Source organism: Salvelinus namaycush, chromosome 3, assembly GCF_016432855.1.
Source record: "Salvelinus namaycush isolate Seneca chromosome 3, SaNama_1.0, whole genome shotgun sequence".
Classification (NCBI taxonomy): Eukaryota; Metazoa; Chordata; class Actinopteri; order Salmoniformes; family Salmonidae; genus Salvelinus; species Salvelinus namaycush.
The window spans coordinates 74,372,277-74,397,615 of record NC_052309.1 but is presented as its reverse complement, the minus strand read 5'-3'; the positions used below and the strand labels follow the sequence as shown (position 1 = coordinate 74,397,615).

The 25,339-nt window shown below is 39.9% G+C and overlaps 1 protein-coding gene across 2 annotated transcripts; it reads left to right on the top strand.

The window, feature by feature from the left end:
• Positions 1-669: 669 nt before the first annotated feature.
• LOC120038178 (retinal cone rhodopsin-sensitive cGMP 3',5'-cyclic phosphodiesterase subunit gamma-like) lies at positions 670-25,240 on the top strand. 2 transcript variants are annotated; one of them, XM_038984041.1, is made up of 4 exons: positions 670-1,082; positions 22,409-22,566; positions 22,733-22,773; positions 24,346-25,240. In XM_038984041.1, exons 1-4 carry the CDS (start codon positions 1,017-1,019, stop codon positions 24,420-24,422), a joined length of 342 nt encoding a protein of 113 aa, XP_038839969.1. In that variant the 5' UTR covers positions 670-1,016; the 3' UTR covers positions 24,423-25,240. The 2 variants fall into 2 exon arrangements, with proteins under 2 accessions (XP_038839969.1, XP_038839975.1); XM_038984047.1 differs by lacking the exon at positions 670-1,082 and adding an exon at positions 10,327-10,494.
• The last annotated feature ends 99 nt before the right edge of the window (positions 25,241-25,339 follow it).

The following is a 25,339-nucleotide window of genomic DNA, read 5'->3' as shown; positions in this document are numbered from 1 at the left end:
TACCCTCGCCAGGAAGATCACCAGCCAACAGGGCTTGGCACTTGAAGGCCCATGCCTACATTGCCCCATTGCCACGGCGACAGAAAGGTCCTGTGCCAAACATATGGTTACAGAGAGAGAAACAGAATAAAGATGAATGGTATAGCAACATAATAATGACAGCAACTAGGAATAATGAACTGCATATCACTGTTTCCCTATTGAGTATTTCCATTCCAGTCTCTCGCTTTCACTATAAGTGTTCCCTAACCTCTTCCTAATTGCCTGTGTATCCTCCTCTCAGCTATCAGTAAACAGCTGTCAGTGACAATCTGAGAGTGGCTTACAGGTTTTCCTCTCTTTTCACCATCTGATGCTTTGCCTCCCATCACTCCCTGTCACTTTTAAGGGTTTCTCTCTCTCTCTCTCTATCCTCATCACATCTCTCAGCAACATTTCTCTCTCTTTCTCTCTCTCTCCCTCCCTCCCTCACACACACACACACCCTCTATCTCGCTCTCTTGCTCCATCTATCTGTACATTTTCAACAGTGTGGGTGTGACACTGAGAGTGAGACCAATACCACTGAACCCACAAGGCTGGACTGAAGTATGGGAGGAGGAGAAAATCTGGGGAAGTTCAATATAGACTCGACGCTCCATGAGCCAACAGTCTGAACATCCACTTAACCAGGGTTGGGGAGTCCGTTACATGTAAGGGATTACAAAACACGGTAACTGTAATCCGTAACGTTACAAGCAAAAAAATTGTAATGGGATTACAGATACTTTTGAAAAACTAGATGATTACTTCATGGATTACATTCAGAACGGATGTTTACGACAAACATTTTTTGGACACTTCTCTGTTTTCTTAATGACATTCAAATCAGCTTTGAAAAAAGGCGCACATTTAAGTTTGTTCCACCCGAGCGAGTCTGACCACAAGTCGAAGACCACTATGACGACACACCAGATGTGTTTGATGGATCACGTTAAAAGAGCAGGAATAGGCTTTTGTAGGCTACAGTTCAAGCTATGTCTTCCAATGGTACGACTGCTGTCAGCATCCAAAGATTATCCAATTTGAATAAACACTTGGAGGTAAGGATGACAGCAGTGGTGTGGTCTATGGCGACACAGATATAATATATTATTGATCAAAGCATGCCATTCCATGAGCACAGCATTCATTTTTCAACTCAAATCAATGAGCCCAATCAGTTCACCATGACAACAAAATCATAAACAACAGAGTAGGGCTAGCTAATAAGTTCTTTGTTTTGGTGCTCAAGTAAAACATTATGGCTAATCTATACCTCCATATTTCCAAGTCCTATTCTTGAAGATCAAAGGGTATAACATTTATTAGAATAACTGGAATTCTGATAGACTTTGGTTTTTAATGTAAGGATATAATTGAATCGTATTATTATATGTAGTAGAAAGTGATGGGTTAGAAGAAGCCTACATAACCAACCCATAAAGTAAATTTTAACATCCATATATGGCCAGCTATGTAAACTTTAACATTGATTTATCCTGCAATAGATGTGGTTCAATTGGTAACATTTCTTTTTTGTCTTCTTCTAATGCCTCTTAAGGGAAAAGCAATCTAAAAGTAACTGAATGTAATCAGATTACATTACTGAGTGTGGGTAATCCAAAAGTTACGTTACCGATTACAATTTTGGACAGGTAACTAGTAACTGTAAAGGATGACATTTAGAAAGTAACCTACCCAACCCTGCACTTAACACACAAAAAGCCTGAATAACAGGGGGATAAATATACCCAGTGTTGTCTGACATGCTTATAAAAAATTACATATGCAGTAAGTAAATCGAATAGCATAATATTATCTGGATATATGATTCGTTCATTGGTGTTCTATTCAGTAAGATATACATGTGTAATAAGGGTATGCTTAGCTGTGACTGTGTCTATAATCTCTCGTGGGCAGACTTCACAAACATTACGCAAGACTTACTGTGCCTACAAAGGTCTTTGGAAAATCTTTGCTGTAGGTTCACTGAGTTTGTTTTCTCCTGATTTGTTTACTGTTGCACTGCAGGTATTGTCTGCCACAGATTAAAAGTAAACATAGCATTTTTTATTACATTGAAGCCTAAATGTGGAAGTTGTTGGGTCGTTATGGCTTCTTTGTTTGGCTTAGAAAGAACCTGTGCTGTAGCAGACCACACTACCGGGAAAGAGTGAATGGCGAGCCAAGAAATACCCTGGATACAGGATTTCATAATGACACTTGACAAGTCCTGTCAACCATTTCCCCCTGTTTTTAAAGAGACAGACTCATCTAAACGACATTGAGCTGGAGAACGTAAGGTGGACTTCTGAGAAATATTTTGTTGATGTACAGTGCTAAGACATATGGCACATTGTATGTGTAATTGTTTTGCAAAGATTTGGGCTTGAATAGTCATCCAATGACCTGTGTGTCTGTGTTTGAGGGAGGAGCATGCATTAACACTCTCACAATTCAACTGAACCCACTTTGTGAAAGCTATTCTTTCCCTTGATCAAATTAAATGACTTGTAAAACTCCCTCCAGGTAGACCCCCCTCTTCCAGTTTTCAGAATAAGTCATGTGGGCGTGGTTATATCCACTGAGTATAGCGAACATTAAGAGCGCCTTAAGATGTCCTCCACAAGGTGTCGAAAGCGTTCCACAGGGATGCTGGCCCATGTTGACTCCAATGCTTTCCACAGTTGTGTCAAGTTGGCTGGATGTCCTTTGGATGGTGGACCATTCTTGATACACATGGGAAACTGTTGAGCTTGAAAAACCCAGCAGCGTTGCAGTTCTTGACACCAACCGGTGCATTTGGCACCTACTACTACCATACCCCGTTCAAAGGCACTTACATTTTTTGTCTTGTCCAATCACCCTCTGAATGGTACACACACAATCCATGTCTCAATTGTCTCAAGGCTTAAAAATCCTTCTTTAACCTGTCTCCTCCACTTCATCTAAACTGATTGAAGTGGATTTAACAGGTGACATCAATAAGGGATCACAGTTTTCACCTCGTCAGTCTATGTCATGGAAAAATATGTTTTGTATACTCAGTGTTTATACTATATTGGGTTCAATTCAGTTCCAGTCATTATGTTTTGAACCCAACATCCGAGGATGTGTGCAATGGAAAATAACAAAATCTGTAACCAATTAGATTGAATAGTAAAAGTCTACGTATGGCAAGTAAGTACATTGACTATTTGCTGTAATGTTCAATGATCAGAAATTAAACAAAAATTACCTGTTATTTCTCATTAAAGTTCTATTTTATCGGTGGGTTAGGTTGGTCTGTTTAAACTGAATATCGCTCTGAAATAGGATTTTAGTATAAATCTCTAATTTCAATCCAAATGAATGCATTTTTTACCACATTTAAAGGATTTCCAAAGTCTTAGACCATGAGAAAACCTCAGAGTTTTAAAAGCAGAATGTAAGGAGACGATGGGGAACCTCGAGTGTATAAAATTAAATAAGACTGCAATATGAGAACTCACATCAGATCAAATCAAAGGCATAATTTCCCTCTCAGCGTTCTGCTTCTTCATGTTGGGGTATGTTACTGTGAAAGCCTCTCAGCGCTCTGCTTCTTCATGTTGGGGTATGTTACTGTGAAAGCCTCTCAGCGCTCTGCTTCTTCATGTTGGGGTATGTTACTGTGAAAGCCTCTCAGCGCTCTGCTTCTTCATGTTGGGGTATGTTACTGTGAAAGCCTCTCAGCGCTCTGCTTCTTCATGTTGGGGTATGTTACTGTGAAAGCCTCTCAGCGTTCTGCTTCTTCATGTTGGGGTATGTTACTGTGAAAGCCTCTCAGCGTTCTGCTTCTTCATGTTGGGGTATGTTACTGTGAAAGCCTCTCAGCGTTCTGCTTCTTCATGTGGGGGTATGTTACTGTGAAAGCCTCTCAGCGTTCTGCATCTTCATGTTGGGGTATGTTACTGTGAAAGCCTCTCAGCGTTCTGCTTCTTCATGTTGGGGTATGTTACTGTGAAAGCCTCTCAGCGTTCTGCTTCTTCATGTTGGGGTATGTTACTGTGAAAGCCTCTCAGCGCTCTGCTTCTTCATGTTGGGGTATGTTACTGTGAAAGCCTCTCAGCGTTCTGCTTCTTCATGTTGGGGTATGTTACTGTGAAAGCCTCTCAGCGTTCTGCTTCTTCATGTTGGGGTATGTTACTGTGAAAGCCTCTCAGCGTTCTGCTTCTTCATGTTGGGTATGTTACTGTGAAAGCCTCTCAGCGTTCTGCTTCTTCATGTTGGGGTATGTTACTGTGAAAGCCTCTCAGCGCTCTGCTTCTTCATGTTGGGGTATGTTACTGTGAAAGCCTCTCAGCGTTCTGCTTCTTCATGTTGGGGTATGTTACTGTGAAAGCCTCTCAGCGTTCTGCTTCTTCATGTTGGGTATGTTACTGTGAAAGCCTCTCAGCGCTCTGCTTCTTCATGTTGGGGTATGTTACTGTGAAAGCCTCTCAGCTCTCTGCTTCTTCATGTTGGGGTGTGTTACTGTGAAAGCCTCTCAGCGTTCTGCTTCTTCATGTTGGGGTATGTTACTGTGAAAGCCTCTCAGCGTTCTGCTTCTTCATGTTGGGGTATGTTACTGTGAAAGCCTCTCAGCGTTCTGCTTCTTCATGTTGGGGTATGTTACTGTGAAAGCCTCTCAGCGCTCTGCTTCTTCATGTTGGGGTATGTTACTGTGAAAGCCTCTCAGCGTTCTGCTTCTTCATGTTGGGGTATGTTACTGTGAAAGCCTCTCAGCGCTCTGCTTCTTCATGTTGGGGTATGTTACTGTGAAAGCCTCTCACCGCTCTGCTTCTTCATGTTGGGGTATGTTACTGTGAAAGCCTCTCAGCGTTCTGCTTCTTCATGTTGGGGTATGTTACTGTGAAAGCCTCTCAGCGCTCTGCTTCTTCATGTTGGGGTATGTTAAAGTGAAAGCCTCTCAGCGCTCTGCTTCTTCATGTTGGGGTATGTTACTGTGAAAGCCTCTCACCGCTCTGCTTCTTCATGTTGGGGTATGTTAATGTGAAAGCCTCTCAGCTTTGAACTTTTGCCACACTGAATAACGTATTTCATGCTGTTTATTTCACTGGTTCTCATCTCAAGTTACCCCCTTTTATACTTTCTCTCTCTCTCTCTCTCTCTCTCTCTCTCTCTCTCTCTCTCTCTCTCTCTCTCTGTTTCATTCTTTCTATCTCTATTCTCTCTTTCTCCTCTTTCATAAATACCTACTATATTTGTTACAGCCAATAAACCAATTTACAAGGCACATGTAGTGTTAGTGTTGTTCACCTTGAATGTTCTTTGCTTTGCAGAGAGCCGTTAATTGAATTAACACGCTTGCATACCTTCACATGTATGCACAAGCGAGCACACACACACATGCACACAGAGACACCTTTTCCCTCATATTCTTCTCACAGCTCGGATTAAGAGCCTATTTGTGGCTAGAAAGCATCATTAGCTCACCGTGTATACATGGCTTGGCTTGGCATTGTTTCCATATGGTGTGCACATCATCTCTCTGTCACAGGTCCAGGCTCTCAGACACAGTGGTGTAAAGTACTTGTGTAAAAATACTTGAAAGTACTACTTAAGTCGTTGTTTGGGGTATCTGTACTTTACTTTTACTTTTATTTCACTACATTCCTAAAGAAAAGGATGTACTTTTTACTCCATATATTTTCCCAGACATGCAAAAGTACTCATTACATTTTTAATACTTAGCAGGACAGAAAAATTGTCTAATTTGTGCACTTAAAGAGAAAATCCCTGGTCATCCCTACTGCATCTGTTCTAGTGGACTGACTAGACACAAAACCTTTGTTTGTAAATTATGTCTGAGTGTTGGAGTGTGCCTCTGGCTATCCGTAAATTTAAAAAACAAGAAAATCATGGCATCTGGTATGCTTAATAAAGATAATTTGAAGTTATTTATACTTTTACTTTTGATACTTAAGTATATTTTAGCAATTACATTTACTTTTGATGCTTAAGTATATTTAAAACAAAATACTTTTACACCTTTACTCAAGTAGTATTTTACTGGGTGACTTTCACTTTTACTTGAGTCTTTTTTTATTAAGATATCTTTACTTTTACTCAAGTATGACAATTGGGTACTTTTTCCACCGCTGCTCTGACGCCAGGGCCCTGATTTTGTCATATGCAATTAGTGCCTGCGCTGAGGGGAAACACTCAGTCCAATCTAATAAGTGTCCTGGCTTTAATACCCATAGAAAGCCTTAAAGCCCAGTTTACAACTGCTGCTCTCTATCTATTTTTCTCTCTATCTCATCTCTTCAACTTGACCTTTTCCAACTTCACCCCTCCCTCACGCTTTCTCTTCAATTCTCTTCCTTTCTCTCTCTTTCTGTCCCCTTCTCCATGTTTCTAGAATCGACACATTTCTGTGCTGCCTCATCCATGCACTGTGTGACTTCCCTTCAGATTAGGGTCACACTGATTTCCTAAGTATTGTGCACCCCTTTCTGTTCAACCAGTCATGGTTACCATGTTGATGCTAAGAAGTGGTTCTTGTTATTTTGGGAGTGTAGGAGATGGATTGGGCGTTGAATGATAAGACAGTCCCCTTGTGAAGTGCCCTTTAAAACAAGCATGCTATCAGATCCCAAGCTGATCCAAACGACATACTGCAGTGACTCACTCCTATCTATTTCTCATCTTCTCCCTCTATATCTTTAATCTCCTGCTTCTTCCCTCTCTCATTTTTTCACAATTTGTGGTTGATTTGTAACTTCAAAGCCAAGGTCACGTTCATGAAATCTCACAGTGTATGACAACCTGAATCTCAATGTAGATTTCTCTGTTTTTAATTCAGAATGTTGGTAGCAGCACAGCTATTTGCAAACCCTCACGTTACTGCACACAAATGAACATGTCACACACGTCCACTCTCACTGGAGAGTTAAAAACCCAACAGGATTCTGTGACTCCAAGTACCTAGTAGCTATAATTGGTCAGAGAAAGGTGGTATTTATACATCAAGTGAATCTCTTCTGCTAGGCCTTCAATGTGGTAAGAAGGAGACAAAGTAGGATCTGAAGACATAATGTGAATCACAATGGCAACTGCAAGGCTATACAGTACCTTAAAATCACAGCCAGAAACCGTTTCCAATTTGAATCTAAATTGATGATATAAAAACGTATGTGAAACGATCTATTTGCATATATTCCTTTTTAAAGGTCGTGTTGAGGTATTTCTATTGTTCCAGTGTATCTTGTATCATTCACAGTAGATCTATGTCTTTGTCATTCTGTCATTTGAGCAACAGGGGCTGCAGATCAAAATGAGCTTGTGCTAAATCCGGTGTAATGTATGAAATTTGTGGACCTTTGTGAAAACTGTCACATGCTCCCTGACAAATGAATGAATTCAATATTGCAGTTGTCATTCACACAGCCTAACATGGACATTAACACAACTGGCACCTAACAACTTAATTAAACATTTTTGAATGACCATTCTGTAAATAATTAGTGACCTTGTCATGAATTAATTATTGTGATTCTCCCATAGAGTCAACTTGTTGCACTGGTGTCTGAACTGGTTCAATGACACAGTTAAGAATTACATAACGACAAGACACATACATTTGGGAGGATTAATGACACTATAGTGATAACTTCTATTGATACTACAACTTCATAATCAACGTAAGCTAAATGATAACTATAACAGTGGCTTTTAAAGCTGCATTGTGTCACTTTTTGGGCAACCTGACCAAATTCACATAGAACTGTAAGTTATAGAGCTGACATTCTCTTTGAAAGCAAGTCTAAGAAGTGATTTACCTGTTTGTAATTCAAAATGTTGGTAGCAGCACATCTATTGGCTGTTTTATGTGCGCTATTTCTTTGCTTCCCAGTCTTACATTTTGTTTTCACTTCTTTTACTTTGGGTTTGTACACCAGCTTCAAACAGCTGAAAAGACAATATTTTTGGTTATGGAAAATATATTTTACAGCGGTTTAGATGACAATGATTCTCTACACTAAACTTGCTTGTTTTGTCACAAACTGAAATTAGGCGGACTATTAGAATTTTAGCAACCAGGAAATGCCGGAGCGATTTCTGCATAGTGCATCTTTAATTTTTCACTTATATATATATTTTTAAATACAGCCTAATGGGGTTAAAGCATTGGTGACTTGTATCTAGCATGTTTGTAGTGATTTTAAATTGGATACAATTATGTTGATTAGCCTAATACTGACAAACTAGAGGCAACACAATATCTGATCCATGCCCACATACAAATCAGCCCAATATTGTGATAAGAATGAAAAAGATGTGAAGACGCTGTCTGGGCGACAAGTGATTTTTAACAACAATGTGTATAATTCTGGAGCTGTGGTGCACTGCAGTGCTTAAAATTCTAATGCAAACAAATGACAAATAATCCATGAGCCAGGGGGGTCGGTCAGGCTCACTTGGGTTGACGATATCTCATAGTGATTTTCTTGAAATGTCCTTTGAGTTGGAAAATGTGTGATAGCAGTGCCGCAATGGGAGCTTTCTCTGTGTTATCACTCTTTCTTTCATCCCTCCATCCCATTCATTTCTCCCATAGGGATTTTAACCTATGACAATGTCAGTATACAACAAGTTCTTGCTCAGGTATACCCTTTAATCATATATCATTGGAACGTTTAGATCCACAGTTATCCATCAGACACATTCTTTTGTGCCATTGACATTAGGATGTTGAAACCTTAGTTTATATCTGCTTCACTGACATGGAATTCTTTCAAATTCCATATGATTTAAGGGTTTATGTGAGGAATAACTTGTTCTATACGGACATAGTTTGTCATAGGTTAAAATCCCTATTGGACAAATGTATGGGATTGAGGAAAGAGCTCTCATTGCTGCACTGCTGCACATTTTCCAACTCTAGGAACATATACCTTCAAGGACTAAAACAGCAAATCCTGATCATTTGGTTGTTGCCAAGGTAGCAAGAAATTTTGCCCAGAACTGATGGGGGTGAGGATTTTGGGATTCTACACTACAAAGTGAAAAGGAGCTTCATTGATTTAATAAAACATGAAAACAATCTAGTTTTTAAATGAAAAATTGCTAGTTATTTTCTTTCAGATATTTATTGGAATAAATGTACATGAAAATAGCCTAAAAGCTTCATACATAACGTGCCAGAAAGTGTTCACACCCCTTACCTTTTTCCACATTTGTTGTGTTACAGCCTGAATTTTAAATGGATTAAATTGAGATGCTGTGTCACTTACCTACACACAATAACCCATAATCTCAAAGTGGAATTATATTTTTGGAAATGTTTATAAATTAATCAAAAATGAAAAGCAAAGTCAATAAGTATTCAACTCCTTTGTTATGGCAAGCCTTAATAAGTTCAGGAGTAAACGTTTGCTTAACAAGTCACATAATACATTGCATGGACTCACGCTATGTGCAAAATGTGTTTAACATGATTTTTGATTTACAACCTTATCTCTGTACCCCACACATACAATTATCTATAAGGTCCCTCAGTCGAGCAGTTTTCCAATGCCTCGCAAAGAAGGGCACCTATTGGTAGATGATGAAGTTATTCATTACACTTTGGATGGCGTATCAATACACCCAGTCACTACAAAGATACAGTTGTCGTTCCTAACTCATTTGCCGGAGAGGAAGGAAACCGCTCAGGGATTTCACCATGAGGTCAATGCTGACTTTAAAACAGTTACAGAGTTAGGAGAAAACTGAGGATGGATCAACAACATTGTAGTTACTCCACAATACTAAAATAATTGACAGTGAACAGAAGGAAGCCTGTACAAAATAAAAAATATTCCCAAACATGCATCCTGTTTGCAACAATGCCCTTAGCAATACTGCTAAAAATGTGGCAAGCAATTATCTTTGGGGAAAATCCAATGCAACACATTACTAAGAAGACAGTGAATGTCTGAGTTACAGCTTTGACTTAAATCTACTTAAAAATCTATGACAAGACCTGAAAATGGTGGTCTAGCAATGATCAACAACCAATTTGACAGAGCTTGAAGAATTTGAAAAGAATAATGGGCAAATGTTGCACAATCCAGGTGTGGAAAGCTCTTACAGACTTACCCAGAAAGACTCACGGCTGTAAATGCTTCCTAAGTTGTTTCTACAAAGTATTGACTCAGGGGTGTGAATACTTATGTAAATGCTATATTTCTGTATTCCATTATTTGCTAACATTTCTAAACACATGTTTTTTACTTTGTCATTATGGCGTGTAGATGGGTGAGAGAAAAAAACGATTTAATCCATTTTGAATTTAGGCTGTAATACAACAAAATGTGGAATAAGTCAAAGTGTATAAATACTTTCTGAAGGCACTGTATTAAATTCCTTTTTATATGAGAAAAAAATGCAGAATTATTAAAGGCAATTCTCTCTTTCTTTCTCTAGGAAGTGTGCCAGTTACGAAATGTGTCAATAAGATGACAGGTCAGTGTTGGTATTCTATTTCAGGGTTGCTTGGCGATGGCAATTAAGGGGGATACGAAGGATTGTATGCAGTGTCACACATCTCACATGGTCTATCTGTCCAGACACCTTTGGTCTAGAACTGGGTGAGCTGAAACAAAGCTCCTCTCTTCCAGACAGTCCAATATGTTGATATTGGTTGATACAGTTGAAGTTGGAAGTTTACATACACTTAGGTTGGTGTCATTAAAACTCATTTTTAAACCACTCCACACAATTCTTGTTAACAAACTATAGTTTTGGCAAGTCGGTTAGGACATCTACTTTGTGCATGACACAAGTCATTTTTCAACAATTGCTAACAGACAGATTATTTCACTTATAATTCACTGTATCACAATTCCAGTGGGTCAGAAGTTTACATACACTAAATTGATTGTGCTTTTAAACAGCTTGGAAAATTCCAGAAAATGATGTCATGGCTTTAGAAGCTTCTGATAGGCTAATTGACATCATTGGAGTCAATTGGAGGTGTACCTGTGGATGTATTTTAAGGCCTACCTTCAAACTCAGTGCCTCTTTGCTTAACATCATGGGAAAATCAAAAGAAATCAGCCAGGACCTCAGAAACAAAATTGTAGAACTCCACAAGTCTGGTTCATCATTGGGAGAAATTTCCAAACACCTGAAGGTACCACGTTCATCTGTACAAACAATAGTACGCAAGTATAAACACCATGGGACCACGCAGCCGTCATACCGCTCAGGAAGGAGACGCATTCTGTCTCCTAGAGATGAACGTACTTTGGTGCGAAAAATGCAAATCAATCCCAGAACAACAGCAAAGGACCTTGTGAAGATGCTGGAGGAAACAGGTACAAAAGTATCTATATCCACAGCAAAACGAGTCCTATATCGACATAACCTGAAAGGCCACTCAGCAAGGAAGAAGCCACTGCTCCAAAACCGGCATAAAAAAGCCAGTCTACATTTTGCAACTGCACATGAGGACAAAGATCGTACTTTTTGGAGAAATGTCCTCTGGTCTGATGAAACAAAAATAGAACTGTTTGGCCATAATGACCATCGTTATGTTTGGAGGAAAAATGGGAGGCTTGCAAGCTGAAGAACATCATCTGAACCGTGATGCACGGGGGTGGCAGCATCATGTTGTGGGGATGCTTTGCTGCAGGAGGTACTGGTGCACTTCACAAAATAGATGGCATCATGAGGCCGGAAAATTATGTGGATATATTGAAGCAACATCTCAAGACATCCGCCAGGAAGTTAAAGCTTGGTCGCAAATGGGTCTTCCAAATGGACAGTGACACCAAGCATACTTCCAAAGTTGTGGCAAAATGGCTTAAGGACAACAAAGTCAAGGTATTGGAGTGGCCATCACAAAGCCCTGACCTCAATCCTATAGAAAATGTGTGGGCAGAACTGAAAAAGCGTGTGCGAGCAAGTATCCTACAAACGTGACTCAGTTACACCAGCTCTGTCAGGAGGAATGGGCCAACATTCACCCAACTTATTGTGGGAAGCTTGTGGAAGGCTACCCGAAATGTTTGACCCAAGTTAAACAATTTAAAGGCAATGCTACCAAATACTAATTGAGTGTATGTAAACTTCTGACTCACTGGGAATGTGATGAAAGAAATAAAAGCTGAAATAAATCATTCTCTCTACAATTATTCTGACATTTCACATTCTTAAAATAAAGTGGTGATCCTAACTGACCTAAAACAGGGCATTTTTACAAGGATTAAATGTCAGGAATTGTGAAAAACTGAGTTTAAATGTATTTGGCTAAGGTGTATGTAAACTTCCGACTTCAACTGTATGTAAGGTCATCTTGCCTTAAGATTAGTTTAACCTGGCCATTCTACCCACAAAATAATGTATAATAAAATGCAAAAGGCACTACTCACCTGCAAGAGAACTTGGTTGAAGCGTAGGCTATTCGTAACAGTAGCAGTCAGGAATTGTGAAAAACGGAGTTTAAATGTATTTGGCTAAGGTGTATGTAAACTTCCCACTTCAACTGTACCTATTGAAAATGATATACTGTATGATACAAGGCTTACTTAAAAGGCATAATCCATGTAGGTTCTCTGTCCCATTTGGCAATGTTATAAACTACACACATAATGAACCTGAGACTAAATAAAAACAAACCAGTGCACCCAGTTCCTCTTCTTCATTTGTTTTGTGCGGCAGGTAGCGCCAACACTGTCTTCCACAAAAAAGATTCCACTAAAGAGGAACAGTGGCATAAGATTCCAGCCTTATAATTGACTAGTGCCATTTAAATTGGTGTATAGGATAATGGATATCAAGAGTATAAATTGGTTGACTACACTAGACCTATGTCGGCAGATGAGTTAGAGACACCTGTGTCTGCTTTTAAATGTTAGCTTGTGGTCAGGTTAGGGCTGGGCAATATCGCTTAAAAACTCATATCTCTGTGTTTTCAAACTTATGGGCGATTAACGATATACAATACCAGTCAAAAGTTTGGACACACCTACTCATTCTATGGTTTTTCTTTATTTTTACTATTTTCTACATTGCAGACATCAAAACTATGAATAACACGTATGGAATCATGTAGTAACCAAAAAAGTGTTAAACTAATCAAAATATATTTTATATTTGAGATTCTTCAAAGTAGCCACCCTTTGCCTTGATGACAGCTTTACACACTCTTGGCATTCTCTCAACCAGATTCATGAGGTAGTCACTTGGAATGCATTTCAGTTAACAGGTGTGACAAAAAGTTAATTTATAAAAGTTAATTTATGGAATTTCTTTCCTTCTTAATGCGTTTGAGGCAATCAGTTTTGTTATGACAAGGTAGGGGTGGTATACAGAAGATAGCCCTATTTGGTAAAAGACCAAGTCCATATTATGGCAAGACCAGCTCAAATAAGCAAAGAGAAACGACAGTCCAGCATTATTCTAAGACATGAAGGTTAGTCAATCCAGAAAATGTCAAGAACTTTGAAAGTTTCTTCGAGTACAGTCGCAAAAACCATCAAGCGCTATGATAAAACTGGCTCTCATGAGGACCGTCACAGGAAAGGAAGACCCAGAGTTACCTCTGCTGCAGAGGATAAGTTCATTAGAGTTAACTGCACCTCAGATTGCAGCCCAAAAAATGCTTCACAGAGTTCAAGTAACAGACACATCTCAACATCAACTGTTCAGAGGAGACTGCGTGAATCAGGCCTTCATGGTCGAATTGCTTCAAAGAAACCACTACTAAAGGACACCAATAATAAGAAGAGACTATCTTGGGCCAAGAAACACGAGCAATGGACATTAGACCGGTGGAAATCTGTCCTTTGGTCTTATGAGTCCAAATTTGAGATAAACTCAGCAAAAAAAGAAACGTCCCTTTTTCAGGACCCTGTCTTTCAAAGATAATTTGTAAAAATCTAAATAACTTCACAGATCTTCATTGTAAAGGGTTTAAACACTGTTTCCCATGCTTGTTCAATGAACCATAAACAATTAATGAACATGCACCTGTGGAACAGTCATTAAGACACAAACAGCTTACAGACGGTAGGCAATTAAGGTCACAGCTATGAAAACTTAAGACACTAAAGAGGCCATTCTACTGACTCTGGAAAACACCAAAAGAAAGATGCCCAGGGTCCCTGCTCATCTGCGTGAACGTGCCTTAGACATGCTGCAAGGAGGCATGAGGACTGCAGATGTGGTCAGGGCAATAAATTGCAATGTCTGTACTGTGAGACGCCTAAGACAGCGCTACAGGGAGACAGGACGGACAGTTGATCATCCTCGCAGTGGCAGACCACGTGTAACAACACCTGCACAGGATCGGTACATCCAAACATCACACCTGCGGGACAAGTACAGGACAGCAACAACAACTGCCCGAGTTAAACCAGGCATGCACAATCTCTCCATCTGTGCTCAGACTCTCCGCAATAGACTGAGAGAGGCTGGACTGAGGACTTGTAGGCCTGTTGTAAGGCAGGTCCTCACCAGACATCACCGGCAACAACGTTGCCTATGGGCACAAACCCACCGTCGCTGGACCAGACAGGACTGGCAAAAAGTGCTCTTCACTGACGAGTCACAGTTTTGTCTCACCAGGGGTGATGGTCGGATTCGCGTTTATCATTGAAGGAATGAGCGTTACACCGAGGCCTGTACTCTGGAGCAGGATCGATTTGGAGGTGGAGGGTCCGTCATGGTCTGGGGCGGTGTGTCACAGCATCATCGGACATGGCTTGTTGTCATTGCAGGCAATCTCAACGCTGTGTGTTACAGGGAAGACATCTTCCTCCCTCATGTGGTACCCTTCCTGCAGGCTCATCCTGACATGACTCTCCAGCATGACAATGCCACCAGCCATACTGCTCGTTCTGTGCGTGATTTCCTGCAAGACAGGAATGTCAGTGTTCTGCCATGGCCAGCGAAGAGCCCAGATCTCAATCCTATTGAGCACGTCTGGGACCTGTTGGATTGGAGGGTGAGGGCTAGGACCATTCCCCCCAGAAATGTCTAGGAACTTGCAACTTGGTGGAAGAGTGGGGTAACATCTCACAGCATGAACTGGCAAATCTGGTGCAGTCCATGAGGAGGAGATGCACTGCAGTACTTAATACAGCTGGTGGCCACACCAGATACTGACTGTTACTTTGATTTTGACCCCCCCTGTGTTCAGGGACACATTATTCAATTTCTGTTAGTCACATGTCTGTGGAACTTGTTCAGTTTATGTCTCAGTTGTTGAATATTGTTATGTTCATACAAATATTTACACATGTTAAATTTGCTGAAAATAAACAGTTGACAGTGAGAGGACGTTTCTTATTTTGCTGAGTTTATTTGGTTCCAACCGCTATGTCTTTGTGAGACGCAGAGAAGGTGAACGGATGATCTCCGCATGTGTGGTTCCCACCGTGAAGCATGGAGGAGGAAGTGTGATGGTGCTTTACTGGTGACACTGTTTGTGATTTATTTTGAATTCAAGGCACACTTAACCAGCATGGCTATCACAGCATTCTGCAGCGATAGGCCATCCCATCTGGTTTGTGCTTAGTGAGGCTATCATTTGTTTTTTCGACAGGACAATGACCCAACACACCTCCAGGCTGTATTAGGGCTATTTGACCAAGGAGGAGAGTGATAGAGTTCTGCATCAAATGACCTGGCCTCCACAATCACCCGACCTCAACCCAATTGAGATGGTTTGGGATTAGATGGACTGTAGAATGAAGGAAAAGAGGCCAAAAAGTGCTCGGCATATGTGGGAACTCCTTCAAGACTGTTGGGATAGCATTCCAGGTGAAGTTGGTTGAGAGAATGCCAAGCGTGTGCAAAGCTGTCATCAAGGCAAAGGGTGGCTACGTTGAAGGATCTAAAATATGAAACATATTTTTATTTGTTTAACACTTTTTTGGTTACTACATGATTCCATATGTGTTATTTCATTGTTTTGATGTCTTCACTATTATTCTACAAAAACACTTGAATGAGTAGGTGTCCAAACTTTTGACTGGTACTGTATATCTACATTAAAAAAATATATCTCTAAATAAGCTTTGTTGTACAATTAAAAGGTCAAATACACTGCATTTAAAACAGTCAGCAATAATGTTTGAATTCAGAGCTTGTAAAATTATACATAGGCTGAATATATGCCTTCCACAACCATAAGACCCACTAATAATTTAATCAAAATATTTGTACCTGCTTTTTTGTGCAATAATCACCGATCTGGTTTTCAGGTCTGTCTATAAAAAGTGTCTTTTTGTTAATTTTTTTTAACCAGAAATATGCATAATGCACATTCACTAATAATGTAGCAGGCATTATAGAAAATTAAAACCGATCTCATAAACAATCTCTCAAGCAAAAGCCCACGCGCTAGTGAGTAGCCAGCTAATATGTTTATTTCAAGTTTAGCCAAATTGGATCTAGGTATAATCACAAGCTTTGAATTCAGCTAACAAGGCAAAACAGTTTAATTGTTATGAACACAGCCTTCTGTCCGTCTCCAACTGTTTAAACAGCATGCTTGCCTGTCCACTTCGTTCAGATGTTAAAATCAAGTGGCCTACCATATTTCTCAGAATGAGAACGAGTTGCCAATTCATAATATAATTGTTTTATGCGTATTGTACATTTATAAAACACAGACTAAACAACTAACATAACAATCTTTATTTGATTAAAATGCTGCCAGCGATACGTGGTACCGTAATGCGCGCGCGACAAACTGAGTATTCATTTTCCAGAATAAATGTCCATTGGTACCTCCGTGCTCTGCTCGAAATTTGAGGAGTTTAAATATTAACAGTGTATGGTTCGAAAGGTTAACTTCTCCTTTATTACAGTAAAATAATAATTCCATGTGTTTCGGTGTCCATATGATTGGACCAAACCTCAAATGCAAATAGCGAGTTGAAACTGTTTGTCAGAGAGTAAGAAGTGATCTCTCATATTCGTTGCTTTGAGTGAGAGAAAGACGCGAAGCGAGAGGTTTCACTCTCTCCAAAATCTGTCCAAAATAAGTCCATTGCGTTTCTATGCGCTTATTTTTATTAACCTAAGCTTGTCGCCTGCCTTCCCTCCTTTGGGACAACGACTCCCACTGATAGGGCAGAGACATGAGCATCTCGTCGTTATTTACAGATCTCTGGTATAAATGGGAAGGTGCTCAACACAGAAGGAGCGAACGAGACGAGACCAAAAATACAACACGAGAACAATCGGACATAAACGTTCATAAAAACGAAAAATACACACAAATACACACACAAATTTGATTCTGCGATACAGGCATTTGGAATTTCGCGCAAAAACATAAATTCAAATTAATCGAATTCATTCGGCCAGCCCTAGGTCAGGTCCTCCCAGTCTGGACCATATTAACAAACGGTGTGTTCTTCTCAGTGTCTGGGAGACACTCTCCAGACGTCCATCAAAACTATGAGGGAGGATAAACATATTGAACGAATGCATGTATGCATGCAATGTACTCAATGCAGCACAGCACAGAGGGCTTTAACATAACACACAATCTGTATACATATACACAACAAGACAGTTCATGTAGAATGCATACTGTGTATTTGTCTGTCTATGTACTGCCTATAGTCAAGTCAAACCCCATCGAGGTAAATCAGTGCTAATTTCTTAACCCCTGTGTAATCCAATTATCCAAGTATTACTGTGAGCACACATACAGAAAAGGCTGAGCCTGTGACTCTTAAAAGATTTACATATTGACCTACTAATACTAACACCATGTTTTGACTTTCTGTTGCTTTTAAAGTTAAATGTCAGTGTTGTTTATGGAAAAGTGGTTGTCAACAGTTAATTGTCTTTTAACTGTGTGTCAGACAGGTAATCACTAAGAGATCCCTAATCACATCAACTGTACTTAAAGAACCTCTTGAGCTATAGCCTCCTGACGTAGACTAATGCAATTTCTATTCTAGACGTTTCGTCGACATTGATTTCATCTGTGCACAGACAACAAAGTGAAAGACCAAGTGGTGTATTCACAATGTATGAACAGAAAATGCAATATTCTGTTTATCCAATGTTCTGTATGTAGTTACAGGATATTAGCTGTTTTTGTCACAGGTCAATAATTGAACATAGAATCAAGATCTCTCTAAAGGGGTCAAGAAATGACCCAGTCCTAGCCTCATCAACCCAGGTACTGTCTGAGAGGCTGATCCATAGCCATGCTTCTGAGACTTTCAGATAAGAGTTTCTATAACTGGCCTGCCCTCAAAACCAGACCAGACCAGGGGTCTGGGTCAACATATCCAAGACTCAACTTGAGGAGCAATACGTTTCACTACTTTTTTCCTCAGTAAAAACATTCATGTCAAAAAAGATCCAAATTATATGAAATAGCTCTTATGAGACAAGGGCATATTGTCAACTTTGCTACCAATTCACCAATTATTTAAGTACTCGTCCCCAGACCTCCATTATCAGGTACGTGATGAAGTACTATATATGAAATAGCCTCAGCTTCCTTTAAGGGTCCTTGGTCTGCACTGCTTGGTCTGTCCTGTACCAAAGGGTCCTAAATCTCTAATCCAGAATGTTCCCATTAACTGTAGGTCCATATTTGGCACTTCACCATGCCAGACCTCAAGGTCAACGTCCTTGATGTCAGAGCTCTGTGGTTAGACTGTTGCCTCCTGTAACGATGTGGATTTTGCCAGCACCCTCACGGTTAATTTACATTGACATTTTAAGCATTTAGCAGATGCTCTTATCCAGAGTGACTTACAGTTAGTGCATTCATCTTAAGATAGCTAGGTGGGAAACACATATCACAGTCGTAGTAAATACATTTCCCCATTAAATGGGCACCTTCCCATCTAATTATCCCCATGGACATGAACATCTTTACCATATTCAACAAGGAAATGTAAAATACAACACTACACCCTCTCCCCATACAGAGGTTTTGATTCATGCTGCACTGTATTACTAATACAAATAGCACTGAAGAAATGAATGGGGTAAAAAAGAGTTTGATGTGTAATGATCTTAAGTAGTGCTACACTTAAATTGTACTGTCTAGAGTATAAACTATAGGGATTTGGGAATGATTTACTATTACAGTTTGTTGTATATGCTCTAAAACAAATTTCAGAACTATGTGCTTACAGTTAGCTCTGAAACATTCCTAAAAATCACTTATTGTTTGAATGTCCTTGATACAGTAAGATGCTGCGTGGTGATTGGATATATAGCTAAAAGTATTAGACACACAGTATGTAGTCACATATTAGAAAAGATGATCTTACGCAATGCAGATTCACAGTACTTCCTCAATGCTCTGACGTATATACCGAATACTGCAAGACGGACATGACGACTAACTTGGTTTTCAGTTAACTTGGAAAAAATTGTCTTGCCAATTATGAGTAACGGGATTGATCCATTATTCATTTTATCCACACAAAAAATCCTTTCTGAAAAATGTTGCTATTTTTTGCTATTGGCTTCAATGTTTGTTTAATCAGAAATGTTTTGATGGTATTTCTGATGGTAAATTACAGGTAGGCCTAAATACCAGCTGTAACAGGACTGTTAAAGAATGCCACCTGCAAAATACACTAAATACAGACACACTGATTATCACCAAGTAAAATAACTTTAGTAGATTGACCCCTAACCTGCATGACAAGTCAGGAAATGTTCTTTATTTTTCAGGTGTGTGTGTGTGTGTGTGTGTTATTTTTTTATTTTACCAGAGCTATCGGTGTATTTTAGGTAAAATATCCCACTCAAGCAACAAAATAGTTGTCAGGAGAAGATAGTGGTCTAACCGTACCACCTGATCACAAGGATCAAGGAACATCATGAGTGACAACACAGTCTTTAAAGACCAATCACAGTGACAACGCAGACTCTTTAAAGACTATTCACATGGACCAGGAACGCAACCACATACAATGCCGACTCCTTTGACAAGCTTGACACAGGCGTGCCAAGGCTTAATTGGATAAGTTAGTTAAAAACACCATATTGACCTGCCTCACTGATGTCCCCACCCCCTCTGATGTCCAGGAATGGAGGTGGGGTGGGGGTGGTGAAGGAGCTGGCTGACCTTTTTGGAGACCATGTGACTGGAAACCAGGAGACTGCAGGATTAAGAATCAGGGGTATTTAAACAAAGGCCGATTCCTTGTGTTCATTTTGCTCTTGGACTGACATGCAGCAGTAGCTCTCATTTCGAGACAGAAGCTCCTTGGAACATTTGTGAAATTAGGTGAGGCAGAGACTTTTTTATTTTATTTTATTTATTTATTTTTATTTAACCCTTATTTTCCAGGTAAGTTGACTGAGAACACATTCTCATTTACAGCAACGACCTTGGGAGTAGTTACGGGGGGCCTCCTTATTGCTACTTTTCTTTATTATTCCTTAGAAATAATACATTACTACTACTTAATTACTTATTGCTAATATAGATGACTACATTAGTGCTACAGTATAAGTACACATAACTTGTAAAGGAAGTATAAAGGAAAAAAGTTCGAAGAGTATCAAGCAAGAACATCTAAGATTGTGATTGATTGACTGCTGCAAATCTAACACCTGTAGCCATGATGCAGAATGTACATGCATATGTAACTGTAGCTCACCTGCTCAATTGAGAATTCTAGCATGATAGCAATGAGTGTGCTTTCAGATTGGGAAGTGAAATGTGGAATCCATTTGTGTGGTAGACAGAAGTCCACATAGCTACAAACGTGTGCATCTTGACTCTAAAATCATTGGCACATTAGAAGCAGCAAGTTCCAATGTCCATACTAGAATACCATTAAGGCATGCCCAATGCATTGCTTCACACTCAATGGTATGCTAGTGTTGATATTGGAACAGTGAGATTTTCTTTTATAATAGTGCAGTGGGAACTAGGTGGGAAAACATTTGTGCCAATCAATTGATAAATGATGTGACTGTAGAAACAGTTGACCTGCAGAAATCAAATTCTGCTCCTTAGGGGGAAATTTCAAAACTGCAGTGCAACATCTAAAAAGTTGTAAAACAATGACAGGATTTTCAATGTGCATCCAAATCTTCCAGTGGAAGGCAGATATCTGAGAGAGAGCAGACACCACATTCCCAGAGAGAGAGGCTAGACTTACCTGTTAGAAGCAGAGACTGAAATCACAACAACAGATGCTTTTGCACAGCTTTACAGATCTCTATCCACTCTGGATGGGCATTAGGCAGCAACATAGGGAGAGCCAGATCTGTGATCTCATGCAGGTGCAGCATCTGTTGAGTTACATACCATGTCCTGGTAAAGTGAGCTCCATCTACGTCATTATGTTAACAGGATTATGGAGCTCCCAGGTTCAGGGAAGGGGGTACTCAGGAGACAGATTAGGAGGATACTGCTTAAACGGATGAAGAAGAACAGGAACAAGGACAAAGTGTGGCCTCACCTGTTGTCCAGTATAGTGTCTGAGCCACTAAAGAGATTGGCAGGCCAGCCACTGCCGGTCTCAATACCATCATTAATTGATGTCCGTCCCGACATCCTTACTAAGTCATAAGGATCAACCTTTTTTCCCCTGACGACATCAAAGGCCAATGGGATCTTAAATCAGATGCACAGTAGTGAAGATTTAATGTACAATAGTGTTACAATGCTATATGCATGTATATACATTTAGTGGGGGCTAGTCAATTCAATACTTTAGTCAGGTCAAAATAATTGATCATGTAAAATCAGACATCCAAAAAGAAGAAGATGTCCATGCTAAGAAAGGAGAGTATCCAGGGTCAAGACAATGTACCAACCCAAATGGGAAAGATGTTTTGAAAAATATATTATGGGACTGAGAAATTAAGGAGTTGATTTTCCCCCTCCCTTCGTGATCTAAGCAATTGCGTGTGACACAGAGGACATTCCTGGGATTTAAGAAGGGCAATTCCTCAAATTGGGTTTTATATGGAATCAGAGATAATCTGGCTGTTTAGCCAAATCCCCCTAATCTATCCTGATTACCAGTAAAGTGGCTGGAGGGAGCCTGGCAGAGAGCTAGAGATTAGCAGAAAGACAGCAGTAGAGAAGAAGAGAGGGGGGGTGGACAGACCTGAAGTGAAGTTAAACTAGCCAGGATAGACGTAGAACATGGGAGTGAGGATAATACAAGATAGAGGGAAATTATAGATTTTCTGGCCAACACTATAACAGCGCACTCTCTCTCTCTCTTTCTAATGGGATTTATTGGCTTGGGAAACATGTTTACATTACCAAAGCAAGTGAAATAAACAAATATTAAATAAACAATCAGAAATTAAGAGTAATCATTATACTCACAAAAATGTCAAAAGAATAGAGACATTTAAAATGTTGTATTATGTACAGTCTTGTAACAATCTCTGTCTCTCTCTGTGTCAGACCTCAGCAGAAATGAACACAGCTCCCCCTGCAGGAAGCGCCCTGGCAACGCCCGCTGGAACAGCTGGCCCCACCACCCCCAAGAAGGGACCCCCCAAGTTCAAGCAGAGGCAAACCCGTACATTCAAGAGCAAGGCCCCCAAGCCTGGCCAGAAAGGGTGAGAATCTCTCTCTGTCATCACACATTCACACAGATACACACAAACTCCACACACAACCGTTCCACATATTCACACGAACAAGCACTCAATTTTCTCACATTCTTAAACCTGTATAAATGCAGACAGACAAAAAGATACAAACATGTTTCCTTGTCAATTGCAGATTTGGTGATGACATCCCCGGCATGGAGGGTCTTGGCACAGGTAACTTTGATATTCCATCTGCAATCATCAGTAGTCATGTTTGTTCATCTATATATTTGTATTTCTACTTTCAGTATACAGCGCCTTCAGAAAGTATTCATACCTCTTGAATTATCCCACATTTAGTTGTTACAGCCTGAATTCAAAATGGATTAAATAAATAAAAATTCTCACACATCTACACACAAAACCCCACAATGACAAAGACATCTTAGAAACATCTTTCTAGACATTTTTGCAAATGTAATGAAAATAAGTATAAGTACATAAGTTTTCACTCCCCTGAGTCAATTACATGTTCGAATCACCTTTGGCAGCAATAACAGCTGTGAGTTTTTCTTGGTAAGTCTCAGAGTTTTGCACAATATTTTCCCATTATTATTTTCAAAATTAAGCTCTGTCAAATTGGTTGTTGATCATTGCTAGACAACCATTTTCAAGCAGATTTAAGTCAAAACTGTAACTCGGACACTTAGGAACATACACTGTCTTCTTGGTAAGCAACTCCAGTGTAAGTTATTGTCCTCATGAAATGTGAATTCATCTCCCAGTGTCTGGTGGAAGCAGACTGAACCAGATTTCCTCTAGGATTTTTCCTGTTCTTAGCTCAATTGCGTTTCCTTTTTACCCTGTCAACTCCCCAGTTCTTAACGATTACAAGCATACCCATAACATGATGCAGCAACGACTATACTTGAAAATATGGAGAGTGGTACCCAGTAATGTGTTGTATTGGATTTGCCCCAAACATAACACTTTGTATTCAGGACAAAAAGTGAAGTGCTTTGCCACATTTTTTGCAGTTTTACTTTAGTGCCCTGTTGCAGACAGGATGCATGTTTTGGAATATTTTTATTCTGTACAGAGGTCCTTCTTTTCACTCTGTCAATTAGGTTAGTATTGTGGAGTAAGTACAATGTTGTTGATCCATCCTCAGTTTTTAAAGTCACAATTGGTCTCATGGTGAAATCCCTGAGCGGTTTCCTTCCTCTAGGGCAACTGAGTTAGGAAGGACGCCTGTATCTTTGTAAAGACTGGGTGTATTGACACACCATCCAAAGTGAAATTAATAACTTCACCATGCTCAAAGGGATACTCAATGTCTGCTTTTATTATTTTATAGGTGCCCTTCTTTGTGATGAGGAATCGGAAAACTTCCCTGGTCTTTGAAGTTGAATCTGAGTTTGAAATTCACTGTTCGACTGAGGGACCATACAGATAATTTTATGTGTGGGGTATAGAGATGAGGTAGTCATTTAAAAATTATGTTAAACACTATTATTGCACACAGAGTGAGTCCATCCAAGAAAACGTATTGACTCAAGACCTTTCAGATTTTAATTTTTAATTCATTTGTAAAATAAAATTTAAAAAAACATAATTCCACTTTGACATTATGGGGTATTGTGTGTTTTAATCCATTTTCAATTCAGGCTGTAACACAACAAAATTTGGAATTCCTTCTGAAGGCACTGTATATCGACAACCAAGACAACCAACAAGTGTTCCTGGCCCTTTTTCATCAACTGGACAATCAATACTAATTGTTTCTCCCTCTCTCATTCTCTCTAGACATAGCAGTGGTCTGCCCATGGGAGGCCTACGGCGACATGGAGCTCAGTGATCTGGCCAAATATGGAATCATCTAAGACTGCTGCCTCCTGCCTTCCCTTAACCTCTCCGCTCTTGACCCTTTCCTTCTGTGTTAGTCTGGCGCGCCACCATAAGGCGCCTGGCCATCCCCCTAAAGTCGTCTCGTCACTCCACGCTGTTCTTAAGTCTGTTGTGGTCAGGCACTGCGGCCTGAAAGACCACATACGGTGGGCAGACGGAACACTGAACTGTTTATTTGTATTATTATCATATAATAGTATTATACTGTATTTTATACAGGACATAAGAGATACTTGATGTGATACAACAAGACCACCCCCACCCCTCCTCTCTACAATAGCCTACCTCGGCTCCCCCTTCCCTCTTTCCTTTTGTAATCCCTCAGATCCCTTTAGTCCCCCAATTCCTCTGGGAACCATCAACCACAGCAATGGACGCAAGCAAAGACTAGCTATGACTAGCTTGTACTTGCTTATAGTCTACTACAGAACTGTAAATATGTCTCTGTTTCCAATGCAACCTCTACCTTCGTTACCCTCCCTTTTTACCCCAATCTCTTTATTTTGCATTGTGTTTTTTACTTGTTGTTGATAAGGCGTGCTACTGTGAACACACAGGAAACGAAAGGGATGAGACCAGGGAGGAGGGTGTGTGATGCTTTGTCATAGATCATTATGGTGAAGGCATTCCCTGTTATCCCTGTGGTGCCACACTGCCCCCTTCTTAGTGTACGGTACGCCACCAAACAAAATATAAATATATCGATGTGTTACAAACACATTTATATGACGGAATGTGTATGTGTGATTGTATGTCCTGATAGATCCATTAAAGTTTTTATTTTCAATACTCATGGTGTCCTTTGCTTTTCTGTCATTCTGAGAAAATAGGAGAAAATACAACTCCTTCCATGATGGGGTATAAAATGAAAATCTGAGTATGTTATACTTTT